The sequence below is a fragment of the Microcebus murinus genome, chromosome 5 (assembly GCF_040939455.1).
Source record: "Microcebus murinus isolate Inina chromosome 5, M.murinus_Inina_mat1.0, whole genome shotgun sequence".
Lineage (NCBI taxonomy): Eukaryota > Metazoa > Chordata > Mammalia > Primates > Cheirogaleidae > Microcebus > Microcebus murinus.
The window spans coordinates 110810829-110827731 of NC_134108.1; the positions used below are offsets into that span (position 1 = coordinate 110810829).

The following is a 16903-nucleotide window of genomic DNA, read 5'->3' on the forward strand; positions in this document are numbered from 1 at the left end:
CAATCTAATGTGTAATAATTATCTAAAAGTAGAATTATATTTTTAAAATTATATGATTACATTAAGGTGTAATTTATAGTTTTTTCTATCGTGTTCCTTTTGTGAACACTGTATAATGTACTCATTGGCAAAGTCTTATATCTTTCCTTAAGATAAAACAAGAGAGGGGAAATAATGAAGGCACATAGCCTTAACAAAATGAGGAAAACATAATGGGAACCAGGAGTAAGAGACCAAACATTTTTGAACATAAAATATTAATTATTTTAAAGCAGAGTTGTGTCAAAGGCTGACTTTGAGTCCTTTATCGCTCTCTCAACTCCCTGTACACTTTGTTTTGGGCCGTTGGCCTTATCACATTGTTAGGTTCAAGGGTACCTTCCAGACCCTCCATTCCACGTATATGGGCTCCTCTAAGTCCCTTGCCTGTGTGTGTTCTGGAGGTGCCACTAAACTTGGTGACAGCCTCAGGAGACAAACTTGAAAAACCTTTTTACTCAGATTAAATTATTAACTAACTTTCACTTTCGTTTAGTTTACCAGAGGTTTCCCCACCTGTAAAGAGGTACTGATTATACTCTCCAATCAACAGCCACAATTCTGTCACGTCATCAGTTACCAGGGGATGCTGCTTCTTGAGGTGTCCACAGCATCACAGCATTTTTCAGTGTTGAAATCTGAAAGACCACGGTGCCTTCATTTCAACTGTGAGAGGTTAAGTCATTTTCCCAAGTCTACGCCACGAAATTATGGTGCACGAAGGACCAGATTAAAGGTCTCCTGACTTGCAGTCATGTTCCCTCCATCCCCTTTCTCCTAAACCTCCGTCTTAAAGCGGGAGACGAATGTTTCCACGAGGCTCAAACCTGTGAGTGAGCACATCACTGACCAGCCACAGAGCCGGCTCACAATAGGGGCCCAATTAAAGTGTTTCAGATGCAACTGGATTAAACCCTTAAAGCACTAAATTAAAACAATCTTTTAATGAAGGAAAATTGAAGTTTCAGAAGAGGACCTTCATAGGGAATCTCTGACCAGCAACTGATGATGCTGTTCACTTCTGATGCTGATTGGTTCACCCACACTAAGACTACCCAATCAAGGAGCAAAGCAACTAATACCCTGGTTCCTATTATTTGAGCTGTGGGTGGAGGAGGGTCATAGTTCTTACTGAGCTAGACGAGGCGAGCTAGTCTAGCACCTGTCCTTTCCTGTTCTCCAGCATGGTGTGTCTGTGGTTCCCTGGAGGCTCCTGGACGGCAGCTCTGGCAGTGATACTGATGATGCTGAGCCCTCCCCTGGCTTTGGGTAGGGACACCCGACGTAAGTGCACACCTTGGGTGCTGGGATCTTGCGGGTGGGGAAGAAAGGAAGTTAATTTTGTCTCTGTGTCCAGGTTATGTCCATTAAAAAATTGTGACATTGTCTTCAGGGACCACCTATGTTTATCACATGGATCCCAAATTATTTCTGCAGTAAAAGAAGCCTGGCTACTTGCCCTCTCTATGAGACCTGTGTAAGAGGCCTCCTTATAGAGTGTTTCTTCTCAAATCTCCTTCAGTAAAACCTCTCCAGATTTGTAGCACATTTCTTCAGGGTCTTGAGAGGATTTAGAAATAATGATGTTAAAAATAAATTCCCCTTACAGCACTTCCCTTTATTATGTTGAGTCATGCCAGAAAAAGAAAAGTTTCTCTGAAAATTTTATGGGGAGTCAGGAATTCAAAGGGTCTCTTCTAGAGGATCCTGTGTTATGTCCTGAACAGTGTCTGTGGTGTCGGTGCCTCTCCCTAATGTGTGAGGATGTATCGAAAGGCCCCTCTCATAATCTTCTTTCTTTCCCCCTGAATGCCAATGTTCATAAAGCCTGTATCCCCACACTAGAGGCTCTCTGACAGGAGTTGGGTTAGTTCTCTCTCCTTCTCCAGGGGAAAGCAGCCTGGAGCTGAGGCAGAGATCCTTCATACTTGGAATGACCCTATAGATAAGGAGCATCTACGCTGTGTTCTTTCCCCTTAAAGGACTTAAGGCATCTCTGAAAACCTGGCATACGTTAGTGTTCATCATGAATCTTCTTTGAACCTTTCTATATTAGTTTCTCCTCTACCTACCATATTCTCCAGTCTGAGCTTGTAAGAAGGGATTTAGCTAGTGTAAAATAAATTACATAAAGTTCTATTTTGGTAAGTCAAAAATAGTCAAATATCACCAATTTCATGTGGTTCAAACCATATACTTTGAGTGGGATTACAGAGAAAATGTGAAGGTTGTTATCATCCAATAAAGCTGAAAGCCAATAAGCAAGCTAAGCAAACTCATTGTTCTACTGGGGCCTTGTTCTAAATTTCATGAATTCAGTTTCATTCATCATGCCTATGTTTTCCTTAATTAGCCACATCTGGTTACTTCATTGCAGAAAATCCCTGAAGCTTACCCAAACCCTCAGCACTATGAGATCCATCAAAAGAGATGAAAGTTAATGAAAATTTCCCCATTTCCTAAAATCACCATTTCCTTACCTGTGACTCTTTCTTCAACTAGAAGGAGGAGAAAGCAGAAGTTGCCTGAATTTCTCACAGGGAGTGGAAGGGACATGGTGTGTCATCAGAACAAAAGAGTGTTGGAGCTTGAGCCCCTTCTTACTTTCCAAGATCCCCTCAGTGATTAATTCCCAGAACCCTAGTTTATTCATGTAGATCACAAATATTTTTCTGAGCAAGTATTATGTGCTAGGCTCTGTTCTAGGCTCAGAGAATTCTATTTGAATAAGATAGAAAAGGTCCTTGCTCTCATGTAACATACCTAATATCAGAGAAGAAAGAAAATAACACGATAAACATTTAATGAAAAAGAAAATTTCAAGAGCAATAAGTACTTTGAGAAAAAGACAAGGTGATTGGAGAGAGAAAATTAGATTCATCCAACTTCAGTTCACGTGGTTACGGAGTTCTCCCTGAGAAAGTGACATTTAGCTGAGACAAGAATAATGAGAGACAGCTGTGTTGGACAAGTGTTCCAGGGGATGGAACGGGAAGGGCCAAGGTGTAGGAGGTGTGTGCCGTGTTTAAGGCAGACAAAGCTAGAGTGGCTGACGCGTAGCAAGCAAAGCGGTGGGGCGGCATGGGACCAGGCAGGGTGGAGAGGAAGCCAGGAGCCTCATCGGATTGGGCCCTGCTGGCCCAGGTAAGAAATCTGAATTTTATTTAAATAGATATGGGAAGCTACTGAACTGTTACAAGGAGAGTCAATTTATATTCAATTAAAAATAATTCTAGCTACTAAGGAGATTGGATAGTTGGGGTTCATGAGCAGAGTCAGGGAGACCATTTAGGAGCACAGCAGAATTCTCCCGGGAAGACAGGCTTGTGGCTTCATTTAGTGCAGTGGTGATAAAGATGAAGTGAGCATATTCGAGATACGTTCTCGCATAGCTTGTTAATGGGTTAAATCTAAGGGGAGTAGAAAATCAAGCTTATTCCGTAGGATTTTGTCTTGATAAATAGGTGGATGGTGGTGCTGTTTGTTGAGATAGGGAAGAATGTGGGAGGAAACAATCTGAAGTGGGTAGTTAGAAATAAAGGTTTTGTTTAAGGTAAGTTTGAGGTGATTTTTTGATATTTATGTGAAGTCATCAGGAGGTCGGTTGAATATAAGACATTGGAGTTCAAGGCGAGGCCAGAGCTGAAGGTATTTATGTTGGCATCGCTGACACAAGTGCTGTGTTAAATTCCAGGGGAGTAGAAGAGGTTGCATCAGGAGATAGACCACGTGTAAGAAAAGAGGACAGGGCTCAGGGCCAGCAAAGGGGACTGAGAAGGAGCCCCGTGACGTTGGAGAAAACCCAAGAAAACATGATTCATGAAAGTCAAGGAAAATAGATTGTTTTCAGGGTTACGGGGAGGGCGGCCAGTTGTGGTGACTACCACTAAGAGGCAGGTGAAGTGAGAATGTGAGAGAGAAGCGAGCACCGGGGTTGGTGGACTTGACATTTGAGTCAGTGCGGTACCCAGGCTGGAAACTGGGTCGGACCATTCAAAGAGCAAGTAGAAGTGAGGGCTGGATTGTGGTTGGCTCTTTTGAGTAACAGGCCTCAGGGAAGGACGGTGCTCTGGGGGCAGGGAGCCAGCTGGACCTAAACTAAAGGAATAAACAGGCTGAAGAGAAGCAACAGGACTTGAGAGAGATGTTCAGGCATTAGCAAGGACACACTAGCTGGCCCTTGTATACACTGGTGACTGGTTACGCAAAAACTCATTAACTCATACTGTCAATATTTATTAGTGACTTAGAATATACCAGATATTTACAGAATATTTGGAAATGCCTTTAAAAAAAGAATATATCAAATATTACGCTACATGATGAGAAGGGAGTGGTGAACAAAGTTGGTCTCTAACAGCATGGAGCATTGTAACATTTTGTAGTGACTATGTACCAGGCCTATACATGCCAGTATGCAATGCTAATAACTATCCTTTCATATCTGCAGCATTTAAAAACATGTACTTCTATGGAATCTAAAATTCAAAGGGTATAAGTAACTTACTCAGTGTCACATTAGTGCTAGAAATGAGATTGCAGTATAAATCTGGGTGTATAGAAGGTCCCTCTTTTCTATGTCAGCACACTGTTTTTGTGTTAGGTTTAGGTATATTGCACTATTATACATAAACCAGCATTGCAGTACTTATATGTTCAAAATGTTAATTATTGATAAAATTAATAGAAGACAATTGCCAAATCATGATGAATTATTTGCAAGCTTGCATTTACAGGGATTATACAAATTAAGATGCAAATATATTTGAGTGTTCATTATGTGATCAGCACTACAAACAGTCACTACTTAATTTTACACTTAACAGTAATCTTGTGGGACACCTGCTATTATTAAATCCACTCTATAGATAAAGAAAAAAGCCTCATGCTTGTTAAAAATTAACCTAAGTTGAAGAGATCATGTTTAAATTCGTATTTTCTGATTCTAGAGCCTGAGATTCCAACCACCCATAGTGAATAGTAATAAGATTGGCTCTGAATTACTGATAGAATTTCTGATATTCATATGTGCCAAGGTATGTCTTAGGGTGGGGGATAGTTCCAATATACAGGAGAAACTTTAATTCATTTTGCATTTGAAAGTTCCATATAGGTTCACACGATGTGCTGGCTAGCATGGACATGTGCTGAAGAGCACAAGGAAGTATTAAAAACCTCTTTTTCTTAGGTTTTGTTAGAAAGTTGGGCTAGGGTTGTCAAATAAAATACAAGATGCCTGGTGAAATCTGGATAAATAACAACAATTTATTTGAAATCCAAATTTAACTGAGTGTCCTGTACTTTTTATTTGCTAAATCTGGCAACCTTAAGTTGGGCACATGAGCATAGACTACAGTTCTAGCTATGTAAGCTACAGTGACGGCAACTTCACATATTTTTATTTTTTAACTTGCTCATCTGTGAAGAAGGCACTTAGAGAATTTGTGAATAATATGAACAATTGTCTGACTCAGAGTGCACTCCTCTTACAAGACAAAAGGAGGCTTGTGAACGTCTCTATTCAAAGTCTGGGGACCTGCTCATTTTTGGTAAACTCTATATGAGGATGTCGTCTTCTTAGTCTCTCCCCTTCTGAGGGGACTTGACTACAGAAATAAGAGGTCTACGTCTGGCCAACGCTGGTAATTTGATGCCCACTTGTATTGTTGGGAATAAGAGACCGAAAGTTAGAAAATGCGTTAGTTGGGGCATTGAACAGGAATAAAATGGCTGTGGCTGTAGTTTATCACTATAGATAAGCAGTGGACCAGTGGCAGAGAAAGTAAGAAGGAAGGTGATGTGAAAGATAAATTATATGACTTGGTATCTGAAGGGCAAGGCAAAGAAATCAATAAACCTTGGTTCTGAAAAAATTTACTTTGCTAGAAAAATAGTACTTTTTATTTTCCTTTTTAAATCCAGAAAGCCCAGAAATCTAGTTGTTTTTTTAATTTGGTGCCAAAACTCATTTGGCAAATCTGATCTGAAGAGTTAAGGGGTCAAACATGTTTCAGACTCTTATTGGTGACATGTGCTTCTGCCATTTCAATATATATAAACATATGTGTGTAAATATGCACATATATGCTGTGTATGTATATATATATATATATATATGTTTTTGTTTTTATGTTTACTTGAACTGTGCAAATGTCAAAAAGTTAAAGAATAATTGTTCTGCCTTGGGACTGGATTCCTAAAAGCATAAGCTTTATGTAGGACAAAGATTTTCAACAGATATAATTTTGGTGGATTTTTTTAATGTAGTTCTCAGCTGCTCTATGATTAATGGTGGCTTTTTCACCACAGGTTTTTCAGATGGTTTACACCAGTGGTTCTCACCCAGGGATAGTTCATCTTCCCTCCCTTCCTGTCTACCTACCTTCCCTCCTTCCACCCCCCTGGGGAACATTTGGCAATGTCTGGAGCCATTTTTGGTTGTCACAGCAGGAATTTCTTCTGACATCTAAATGAATAGAGGCCAAGGACACCAGTAGACAGTCCCCCAACCTGGCCCCCAAATAAAAACTGTCTGGTTCAAATGTCAATAGTGTCAAGGTCAAGAACACTGGTTTACACTGTGTTGCTTCTAAATAATTCTAGACTCACACTTTTTATTAATATAAATATTCACCTCCCAGGTCAGGTCTTCTTGATTTATTTTCACTTGTTTCATTACCAAACTAGATAGCTGCATAAATTCACCACTTTCTTGTCCAGTCCATTCAATCACTGCAAGTTTAAGATGTTCAGTTTTATTTTTAGTCCTCAAAATTTTGGTGAGTTCTTGGTTATCACTATATCAATTTTCAACAACTTGCTATTGTAAGTCATAAATATTGATGATTGCTGCAAATATTTTTGAGTTAAATGCCTCAGATTTCTGAAGTAATTCTTCATTCTATACTGTTGATAATGTAACATGCTTCCATCTCATCTCACTTTTATTAACCACAGCGATTATTCTTTAACTTTTTGACATTTGCACAGTTCAAGTAAACATAAAGACAAAAACATCAATATATATATATACAGTATGTATGTGCATATTTACACACGTATGTTTATATATATCGAAATGGCAGAAGCACATGTCACCAATAAGAGTCTGAAACATGTTTGACCCCTTAACTCTTCAGATCAGATTTGCCAAATGAGTTTTGGCACCAAATTAAAAAAACAACTGGATTTCTGGGCTTTCTGGATTTAAAAAGGCAAAAAAGGATTTGTGGACCTATATTGGGATCATGGTTATAAGCTCCTTAAACTTCTTTGGTAGTTTCCCACTGCATTTAGTATAATCCAAACTCCTAACACCCTACACAAGGCTTTTATGTGCCTGACTTTGTGCGATTTCTCCAGCCTAATCTTACAACTCCGTCCCCTCACTCTGTGCTTCAGTGAACTTCCCTCTCGTTTCTGGCAGAAGTTTCTCGATTCTTTCGAGCTTTCGCGGCAGGTTCTACCTTTACCTGGAATGTGCCTCCCTTCTTGTCCAGACACGGGCACGCGTCCACTCTGTCCCCTGCCCACACCAGTGGCCTTCCAGTCGCATCGTCGCCGCACTCTTCGGACGGCCCTGCTCCGGCTCCAGACGCCCCGCTGGAAGGGGATGACCAGAGGGCAGACTCACACGCAGGCTGGGGGCAGCACGGCCGGCCCACGCGCGGGTGGGCTGAGTCCAGAGGAGAGTCGGCACAGAGGGCTCGGTGAGGGCTTCACACTCGGGACGGCCGAGCCCTCCCCTGCCCTGTTCAGTTCCTTGATTCTGGCCAAACCCGCAGGAGAAAGTCGCTTCCTGCTACGAGCAGCTCGCGTCCTGTGTGGCAGAGCACGGTGGGCAGACGGCTGCTTCTAGCAAATTCTTCCAACAACCAACTCCTGAGAGCCCTCTGCCCGGTCGCGTCCGTCCTTCCGCTCCCGCCTGGTCCTCATCAGGAGAGCTGGGAGGACGGCCTCGGCCTCCACCAGTGCGGGAGTGCGGGGGGCGACGGGTCTGCAAAGCCCGCAGGCCCCTGCGGCTGTGGCTGCACTGCCCGAGTCCCGCGCTGACCGCGCTCGTCCCCGACGTGCTTTCGTCCCGCCTGGAACGCCCCAACTCTCCGACCGCCCCAACTCTCAGATCGCCCCGACACTCAGATCGCCCCACACTCAGATCGCCCCACACTCAGATCGCCCCACACTCAGGTCACCCCACACTCAGATCGCCCCCACACTCAGATCACCCCACACTCAGGTCACCCCACACTCAGATCGCCCCCACACTCAGATCGCCCCACACTCAGATCGCCCCGACTCTCAGATCACCCCACTCTCAGATCGCCCCACACTCAGATTGCCCCCACACTCAGATCGCCCCACACTCAGGTCACCCCACACTCAGATCGCCCCCACACTCAGATCGCCCCACACTCAGGTCACCCCACACTCAGATCGCCCCCACACTCAGATCGCCCCACACTCAGATCGCCCCGACTCTCAGATCACCCCACTCTCAGATCGCCCCGACACTCAGATCGCCCCACACTCAGATCGCCCCCACACTCAGATCGCCCCCACACTCAGATCGCCCCACACTCAGGTCACCCCACACTCAGATCGCCCCCACACTCAGATCACCCCACACTCAGATCCCCCCGACTCTCAGATCACCCCACTCTCAGATCGCCCCGACACTCAGATCGCCCGGACACTCAGATCGCCCCACACTCAGATCGCCCCGACACTCAGATCGCCCCGACTCTCAGATCGCCCCACACTCAGATCGCCCCGACTCTCAGATTGCCCCACACTCAGATCGCCCCGACTCTCAGATCGCCCCGACTCTCACATTGCCCCGACTCTCACATCGCCCCGACACTCAGATCGCCCCACACTCAGATCGCCCCGACTCCCAGATCGCCCCAACTCTCACATTGCCCCGACTCTCAGATCGCCCCGACTCTCAGATCGCCCCGACTCTCACATCGCCCCGACACTCAGATCGCCCCCACACTCAGATCGCCCCACACTCAGGTCACCCCACACTCAGATCGCCCCCACACTCAGATCACCCCACACTCAGATCCCCCCGACTCTCAGATCACCCCACTCTCAGATGGCCCCGACACTCAGATCGCCCAGACACTCAGATCGCCCCACACTCAGATCGCCCCGACACTCAGATCGCCCCGACTCTCAGATTGCCCCACACTCAGATCACCCCGACTCTCAGATCGCCCCGACTCTCACATCGCCCCGACACTCAGATGGCCCCACACTCAGATCGCCCCGACTCCCAGATCGCCCCAACTCTCACATTGCCCCGACTCTCAGATCGCCCCGACTCTCACATCGCCCGGATACTCTCAGATCACCCCGACTCTCACATCCCCCCGAAACTCAGATGGCCCCACACTCAGATCGCCCCGACTCTCAGATCGCCCCCACACTCAGGTCGCCCCACACTCAGGTCGCCCCACACTCAGATGGCCCCACACTCAGATCGCCCCGACTCTCAGATCGCCCCCACACTCAGATCGCCCCACACTCAGATCGCCCCACACTCAGGTCGCCCCACACTCAGATCGCCCCACACTCAGATCGCCCCCACACTCAGGTCGCCCCACACTCAGGTCGCCCCACACTCAGGTCGCCCACACTCAGATCGCCCCACACTCAGGTCGCCCCACACTCAGATCGCCCCACACTCAGATCGCCCCCACACTCAGGTCGCCCCGACTCTCAGATCGCCCCCACACTCAGGTCGCCCCCACACTCAGGTCGCCCCACACTCAGATCGCCCCACACTCAGATCGCCCCACACTCAGGTCGCCCCACACTCAGATCGCCCCACACTCAGATCGCCCCCACACTCAGGTCGCCCCGACTCTCAGATCGCCCCCACACTCAGGTCGCCCCACACTCAGATCGCCCCCACACTCAGGTCGCCCCACACTCAGGTCGCCCCACACTCAGATCGCCCCACACTCAGGTCGCCCCGACTCTCAGATCGCCCCCACACTCAGGTCGCCCCACACTCAGATCGCCCCCACACTCAGGTCGCCCCACACTCAGGTCGCCCCACACTCAGATCGCCCCACACTCAGATCGCCCCACACTCCGTCATGGGGGGCCGCGCTCCCGGGCAGCCCTCAGCCCTGCGCGGTCCCGCGCGTCCCCTTCACCGCGCTTGAAGCTCCGCAGGGGAGAGTCGCGCCCGCCGGATCCGCGCGAGGCGCCCGTGGGTTCGGGAAGGACGCTGCGGGCCGGGCAGCGGCTGGCGGCAGAGGCTGGGGGGCCCCCGCGGCTCGGCCCGGAGGGTCCCGGCAGGGAGAGGCCCGGGGAGGGGGACATTACCCCCTGTCCCCCCCCCCCGGGCCGTGGGCGTCGCGGTCAGTGTCGGCCCGCGAGGCGGCGCGTGACCGGACCCTCTGTGTCCCCACAGCACGTTTCCTGTTGCACCCTAAGGGTGAGTGTCATTTCTACAACGGGACGCAGCGGGTGCGGCTCCTGGTGAGAGTCATCTACAACCGGGAGGAGATCCTGCGCTTCGACAGCGACGTGGGCGAGTACCGGGCGGTGACGGAGCTGGGCCGGCCGATCGCCGAGTACTTGAACCGCCAGAAGGACTTCATGGAGCAGACGCGGGCCGGGGTGGACAGGTGCAGACACAACTACGGGGTCATCGAGAGCTTCAGCGTGCGGCGCCGAGGTGAGCGCGGGCGGGCGAGCGCCCAGGGCTGTGGGCGAGCGGAAGTCACCGGCCGGCGCGTGACCGCGGTGGGGGCGCTGCGGGGGCGGCGCGTGACCGTGGTGGGGCGCTGCGGGGGCGGCGCGTGACCGCGGTGGGGCGCTGCGGGGGCGGCGCGTGACCGCGGTGGGGCGCTGCGGGGGCGGCGCGTGACCGCGGTGGGGCGCTGCGGGGGCGGCGCGTGACCGCGGTGGGGGCGCTGCGGGGGCGGCGCGTGACCGCGGTGGGGCGCTGCGGGGGCGGCGCGTGACCGCGGTGGGGCGCTGCGGGGGCGGCGCGTGACCGCGGTGGGGCGCTGCGGGGGCGGCGGGTGACCGCGGTGGGGCGCTGCGGGCGGCGGCGGGTGACCGCGGTGGGGCGCTGCGGGCGGCGGCGCGTGACCGCGGTGGGGCGCTGCGGGGGGCGGCGCGTGACCGCGGTGGGGCGCTGCGGGGGCGGTGCGTGACTGTGATGGGGCGCTGCGGGGTGGCGCGTGACCGCGGTGGGGCACTGTGGGGGGCGGCGCGTGACTGTAATGGGGCGATGCGGGAGGCGCTTTGCTTGGGCCTTCCTAGGCGGCGGCTGAGGGGGCCTGGACTGCCATGGGCCTCAGATGCGGGGGAGGAGTGCGGTGTCCTGGTTGCGGCGGAGCATTAGCGGAGGAGAGGAGAGAGTGTGAACGGTTTGGGGCAACGTGAGGCGGCCAGTCCAGCCACAGACTGTCACCGCACACGCCCTTGGTGATCCTGACACCTCTGAAATGAGTGGAGTGTTTGTTTGCATAAGCATTTCATTCCGAAAAAGTATTAGACTGATTTTCAGGGGAAGTGAGGAGACCTCTGAGGCACTTCTGACCTTTCTGAGGATTCTTTCAGGTCTAAATTTTTTGGAATTCTTTTCCTCACTGTATATTTATATATATTGGAAATGATTGTGAAACTAGTTTTTCAAATTGCAATTTGTTAACATGGTGTTACTATTTTTATAACAATGGTAATAGTATTTAAGTAGTTACGTATTATACCTTTAGACTTAAAAATGGTAGCTCTAATAATAATTATGGTTGTTTTGCAATGGAGACAGACTGATCAGCTCAATGTGAATATAAGAACTTTTTAAAATGAATGACTTTCCTTACTCCTGTCTCTCTCCTTTAGGACTCATGCTTTTCTAGAGACTGAACTCACAGAGTTAGAGAAACTTCTTTCTGTTCCTCCTTCTCAGGGGCAGAGCCGTTTCTGTGGTGTTCTAATGTGTGAAGTAGCATTCCTAAAGCTTCATACTCCTCACCCCTGTCTACCCTGCTCTGTCCGCCTGTCTATCCATACTGCTTTGAATCATACTTTTCTCTCAGGGTAAACAAGGACAATAAATAGCTAACATAAATTGAAGGCTACGTGCAGTCATAGTTTCATGTATTTTAGGTGCATTGATCCTCACATGATCCCATGAGATAAACTAGTATTATTATCCTGCATTAAAGGTGAGAAAGATGAGGCCCAGAGGAATTGAAAAACTCTCCCAGTGTTGACCCGTAGGAGCCTGGATCCAAACCAGGCAGTCTGGCTCCAGAAATCACACTGTTAATTAATATAATAGATGCTTTGCAAAGATTTTCAAACACTTCAACTTCGTAATAAATAGCAGTTTCAAGCTATGAAAAAAACAAACACAATTTTCCTCAACATCTCTCAAACCTGGTAGGTCCCTGCTGTAAGGATTAATTTCAAGGCTCGCGACAGTACACTTTGCTGGAGGCCTGCCTGAGACCGAGCCTGGATTTGGAGAGAGCAGGACAGCCAACCGAGGAGGCTTATCTTGTATTCCTCACTTACTCCCTCTATCTTTCCCTCCTAGCTGAGCCTAAGGTGACCGTGTATCCTGCGAAGACTCAGCCCCTGCAGCGCCACAACCTCCTGGTCTGCTCCGTGAACGGTTTCTATCCAGGCAGCATTGAAGTCAAGTGGCTCCGGAACGGCCGGGAGGAGGAGGCCGCGGTGGTCTCCTCCACAGGCCTGATCCGGAACGGAGACTGGACCTTCCAGACCCTGGTGATGCTCGAGACAGTTCCTCAGAGTGGAGAGGTTTACACCTGCCACGTGGAGCACCCCAGCCGCCCGAGCCCTGTCTCGGTGGAATGGAGTGAGCAGCCTTCCAACCTCACACAGTCCCGCCCACCAGGGAGGGGACTCTGCTTAGCCCCCAGCGTCAGGTTTCTCCTCTCCAACGTCATATTTTCATTTGCTCCGTGTTTTCTTGCCCTTCAGCACAGTCACTGGGGGCAGCCCTGCGGTAGTTTCCAGAATCACTTATACCCCCTGGGGAAGCGATCATATCTGGCAGGCAGAAAAGAGGCTGTTCCTGTTTTGAACCTTTCATGATGTCGAAGGTCTTGATCACCCCCTGGCCCTGGACACCAGGCCCTGCCTCTGGGGCTGGGATTGCACTGCTGGCCCCGCTGCTGTCGCTCTGAGTTGTCCCTTTGCATCTGAGAAGAGGAGCGGTGTAGGGATGGGGGGGCCTTCCTGATGTGAGGGGGGTCCGATCTCAGCTCTGCCTTTTATTAGCCCTGCCACTCTAGACAAGCTACTTAACCGCACTGAGTTCCAGGCTTTTTGTTTGTCAGATGTTCAAGCCCTGCTTTATGTCAGGGTGGTAATATTTAAAGGAGTTCAATGCCTGAACCTTGTAGCTACTGAGTGTGATTTTATAGTCTCTTCCAGAAATGGCCAAGTATTTTGGTGCTTCCAAGGCAGACTTCTTCCCCCATTCTCAAAGCTCTGAATCACAGGGTCTCAATTAGAGAAGCTGGCTTGAGGTAAAAATCACTCAACCTGGCTTCTTCTCTCAGGAGCAGAGTCTGAATCTGCGCAGGGCAAGATGCTGAGTGGAGTCGGGGGCTTTGTTCTGGGTCTGCTCTTCCTTGGGCTGGGGCTGTTCATCTACTTCAGGAATCAGAAAGGTGAGGAACTGCTGGTAGCTGAGTCTCCCCATACACTTTTCTGGAGGAAGAAATATGGCCATGCTGACGCTAGTTCTCAGTGTGTCCGTGGCCCTGTGTAAAGCCGTCTTTCCCCAGTTGACCTCAAATTTCCTGGAAATCTCAAAATCAACAATCCCTGGTTACTATGTCAAAGCGTAAGGGCTTATGGCCTGCATAAAGCTAATGAAATTCCACTGGTTTTATGTGACAGAAGCTGCCTGGGGCACAGGCTCTCAGTTTCTGCTCGCTCTCTGCCCCTCCTGGTGTGGGTCGTGGTGTTAGAGAAATCTCATGTGGGAGATCTGGGCCTGGGGACGTTGTATTTGAGGACAGATTTGATTCTACATCTTTTAAGTGTGTATTTTCCATCTCTTTCCCAGGACACTCTGGACTTCAGCCAACAGGTAATGCCCTTTCATCCTCTTTGAGAGACAGTTCCAGTTTCTCTAGAACAATGGTAAAGGTGGCAAGACACAGGCAGAAGTCATGGGAAACAGTTTGGGTCCAAATTTCTGGTCAGGCAGTTTACAGTAGAGTCTTATCTCTGCTTAGTAAAAGGCCTGTGCTCTGCAGTGGCAAAGGCTCAGGAAGACTTAATATGTCTTTCTTCTTCCTGCAGTCGTCTCACACGAGGCCCTGAAAGAGGGGAAAGAAACTGTTTGTAGAGTTAAGTCTGAAAACAACACTGTCCTCTGTCTCCTGCAGGACTCCTGAGCTGAGGTGAAGATGGTGACACTCAGGAAGAAACTTCCGTCCCAGCTTCGCAGCATGAGGAGTTTTCCTGCTTGGCTTGTTCTTCCACAAAGAGAGTGCTTTCTCAGTCCTTGTTCGCTCCTGGTTCAGTGGCCCTGCAGAAAATGCCCTCCCTAATGGCTTCCTCAGCCCTTGCCCTTGGCCTGGACGTCCCAATGTTGACTCAGCACCGTACGTCCATTCTTTCCTGGTCCCCTTTGTACCCAACCCTTACTGCCTCCTGTGCATCTGAACTCACCTTGTCCTGAGTTACTTTATTAAATTTTTCTCAAATAAACATGGAGTGGAAAACCATGTGCTTCATACAGCTTTGAGGACAAGAAATAGAAAAGAGAAAGAGAAGATTAGATCCCAATACAATAGTGGTTTTCATTTATACATGACAAGTATGTGAGGTAACATGTATGTTAAAGAGCTTGGTTCAGCCATTCCACAGTGTAGACATACATCAAAACATCATGCTGTACACCATATATAATTACTATATAATTTTTGTCAATTATAAAAAATGTTCAAATTTTAAGTCGAAAATTTAAAAAGGCAATGCACAAACATTCAGTCTGCAAAACAGACTGAAACAAACTTGACAATAGTATATACTGAGAAGCCAGCTAGAAAGTACCAGTATATAGTTCTAAATTCTGTAGACTTCAATAATATACTATTATGAAGCAGTTGGTTAGATTTCAGAGCGACACAAGCAAGCTAATTAAGAAGATGCAGGGTCCTGCCACTTTGTTCCATCTGAAGAGTCCGTTTCAAATTTAAGTCAAATCTAAAAAGCAGATAACCAATTCAGAAGATTATTTCATATTAATAATTATTGAACACAATTTTCCCACTGTCAGAGATAACCATGATCTTATTTTCAATCAAATTAAAAGTTTATTTTATGTATACTTTATTTTTAATTATGTATTATTTGTGCAACGCACACCATCCTATAGGAATTTAATAAGCTGATAGTCACAGCTGTTCTGTTTGATCCCAGGGTAGTGACTATACTCGTGCTTTTTCCCTGAAATGAAGAAATGATTTGTCTCATTTTACACCAGACCCGTGTGTGAAATCACAAGGCAGAATTAAAATGTGTGGAATGACTATCTCAACGGAGGTGCGAGTAGCAGGGAAGCCGATCTAACTGGCTTCACTCATTAGTCCACACAGCAGGTGGAGCCGTGGCAGGGCCTCCCGAGGGCTGCTAGGTCAGCAGCCTGGTGGCATCGCCAGCCATCCTGGAACCTGATAGCTCATCTCTCTGTCGTGCGCGGCAGGTCAGCTTTCCTGAGGTGGTGGAATAGGGTTCATGTTCTCTCACAGCTTCCAAAGGCAGGAAAAGGAAACTATTTCTTCCTGTGTGCTTTTAGAAAGAGCAACTAAGCTTTTCCCAGTGTTCCTATTAGACCTGCTTCCTCACACACTGGAAGGGCCATGGGATCACAGTGGGGCTCAAACCGTGACCCAAGCTTTGTGGAGTGGGCCTGACACATGGGAAGACAGGGGGCAAAATCAAATCTTCTTCAAAAGAAAAATGTTGGGTGGGGTAGGAGAGAATGATTTTAGGGTTGGGGAAACGATAATTTCTGGTACTATTAGATTGTTAGTATTTTAGTTAATTTCCTCATGAAGGCCTATAGATTCTTGATAGGCATCTTCAATGTTTTGAGTCTTTTTAAAAAAACATTGAATATTAAATGACAGCCATTTACCAAATTATGATTTAAAAAGCAGGCAAAATGATTGCTTGTTTTTAGAATTTAATACAGTATGATTTTATGTAATTTTATGAGGAAAATATATTTTCCAGGGGAATTTTTGAAAACAAAGAAGTATAATAAGGGATGAGGAGCTCTGCAGGATGCTAAGACATATACACATCTGTTTTAATACGCCTTGGTACTGTACTGAATCACTGATTAGAAACACTACTGAACAGAGTCCAGAATAATAACCTCAACAGTTGAGATTTAGCTTAAGATAAATGGAGTGTTCCAATGTGTTGATAAGGCGTATTTCAAACTCATTCCTTTCACAAAATGGATCCCTGATTAATAAAACTGAAACATAGAAAGTATTAAATTAATAAAACAGGTGTTATTTTTGTTACCATCATCAACCTAATTATGTTAGAAGATAAATAGATTTTTCTAAGTCTTGCTGGTGAGAGTGTATAATGTTAAAAGTACTTTGGACAATACTTAGGCAATTTCTTAAAAAGTGTAATAAACATTTTTCATGTGATCTAGCAGTTTCACTCCTTGGAATCTACCAAAAAGAACTGGAAACATATGTCGTCACAAAGATATGTGTGCACATGGTCAGAGCGCGCTAGCCATATAGCCCCAAACTGGAAACAATCCAAATACCCTTGCATTATAAATGGATAAACAAAACGTGCTACATCCATACAATGTAAT

The 16903-nt window shown here is 47.6% G+C and overlaps 1 protein-coding gene across 1 annotated transcript; it reads left to right on the forward strand.

Moving 5' to 3' along the window:
* The first annotated feature begins 1127 nt into the window (after positions 1-1127).
* On the forward strand, positions 1128-14777 carry LOC105872012 (HLA class II histocompatibility antigen, DRB1 beta chain). Its single transcript, XM_076003448.1, has 6 exons — positions 1128-1323; positions 10466-10732; positions 12608-12892; positions 13602-13712; positions 14114-14137; positions 14439-14777. The coding sequence occupies exons 1-6, from the start codon at positions 1224-1226 to the stop codon at positions 14450-14452; spliced, it is 801 nt and encodes a 266-aa protein (XP_075859563.1). The 5' UTR covers positions 1128-1223; the 3' UTR covers positions 14453-14777.
* The last annotated feature ends 2126 nt before the right edge of the window (positions 14778-16903 follow it).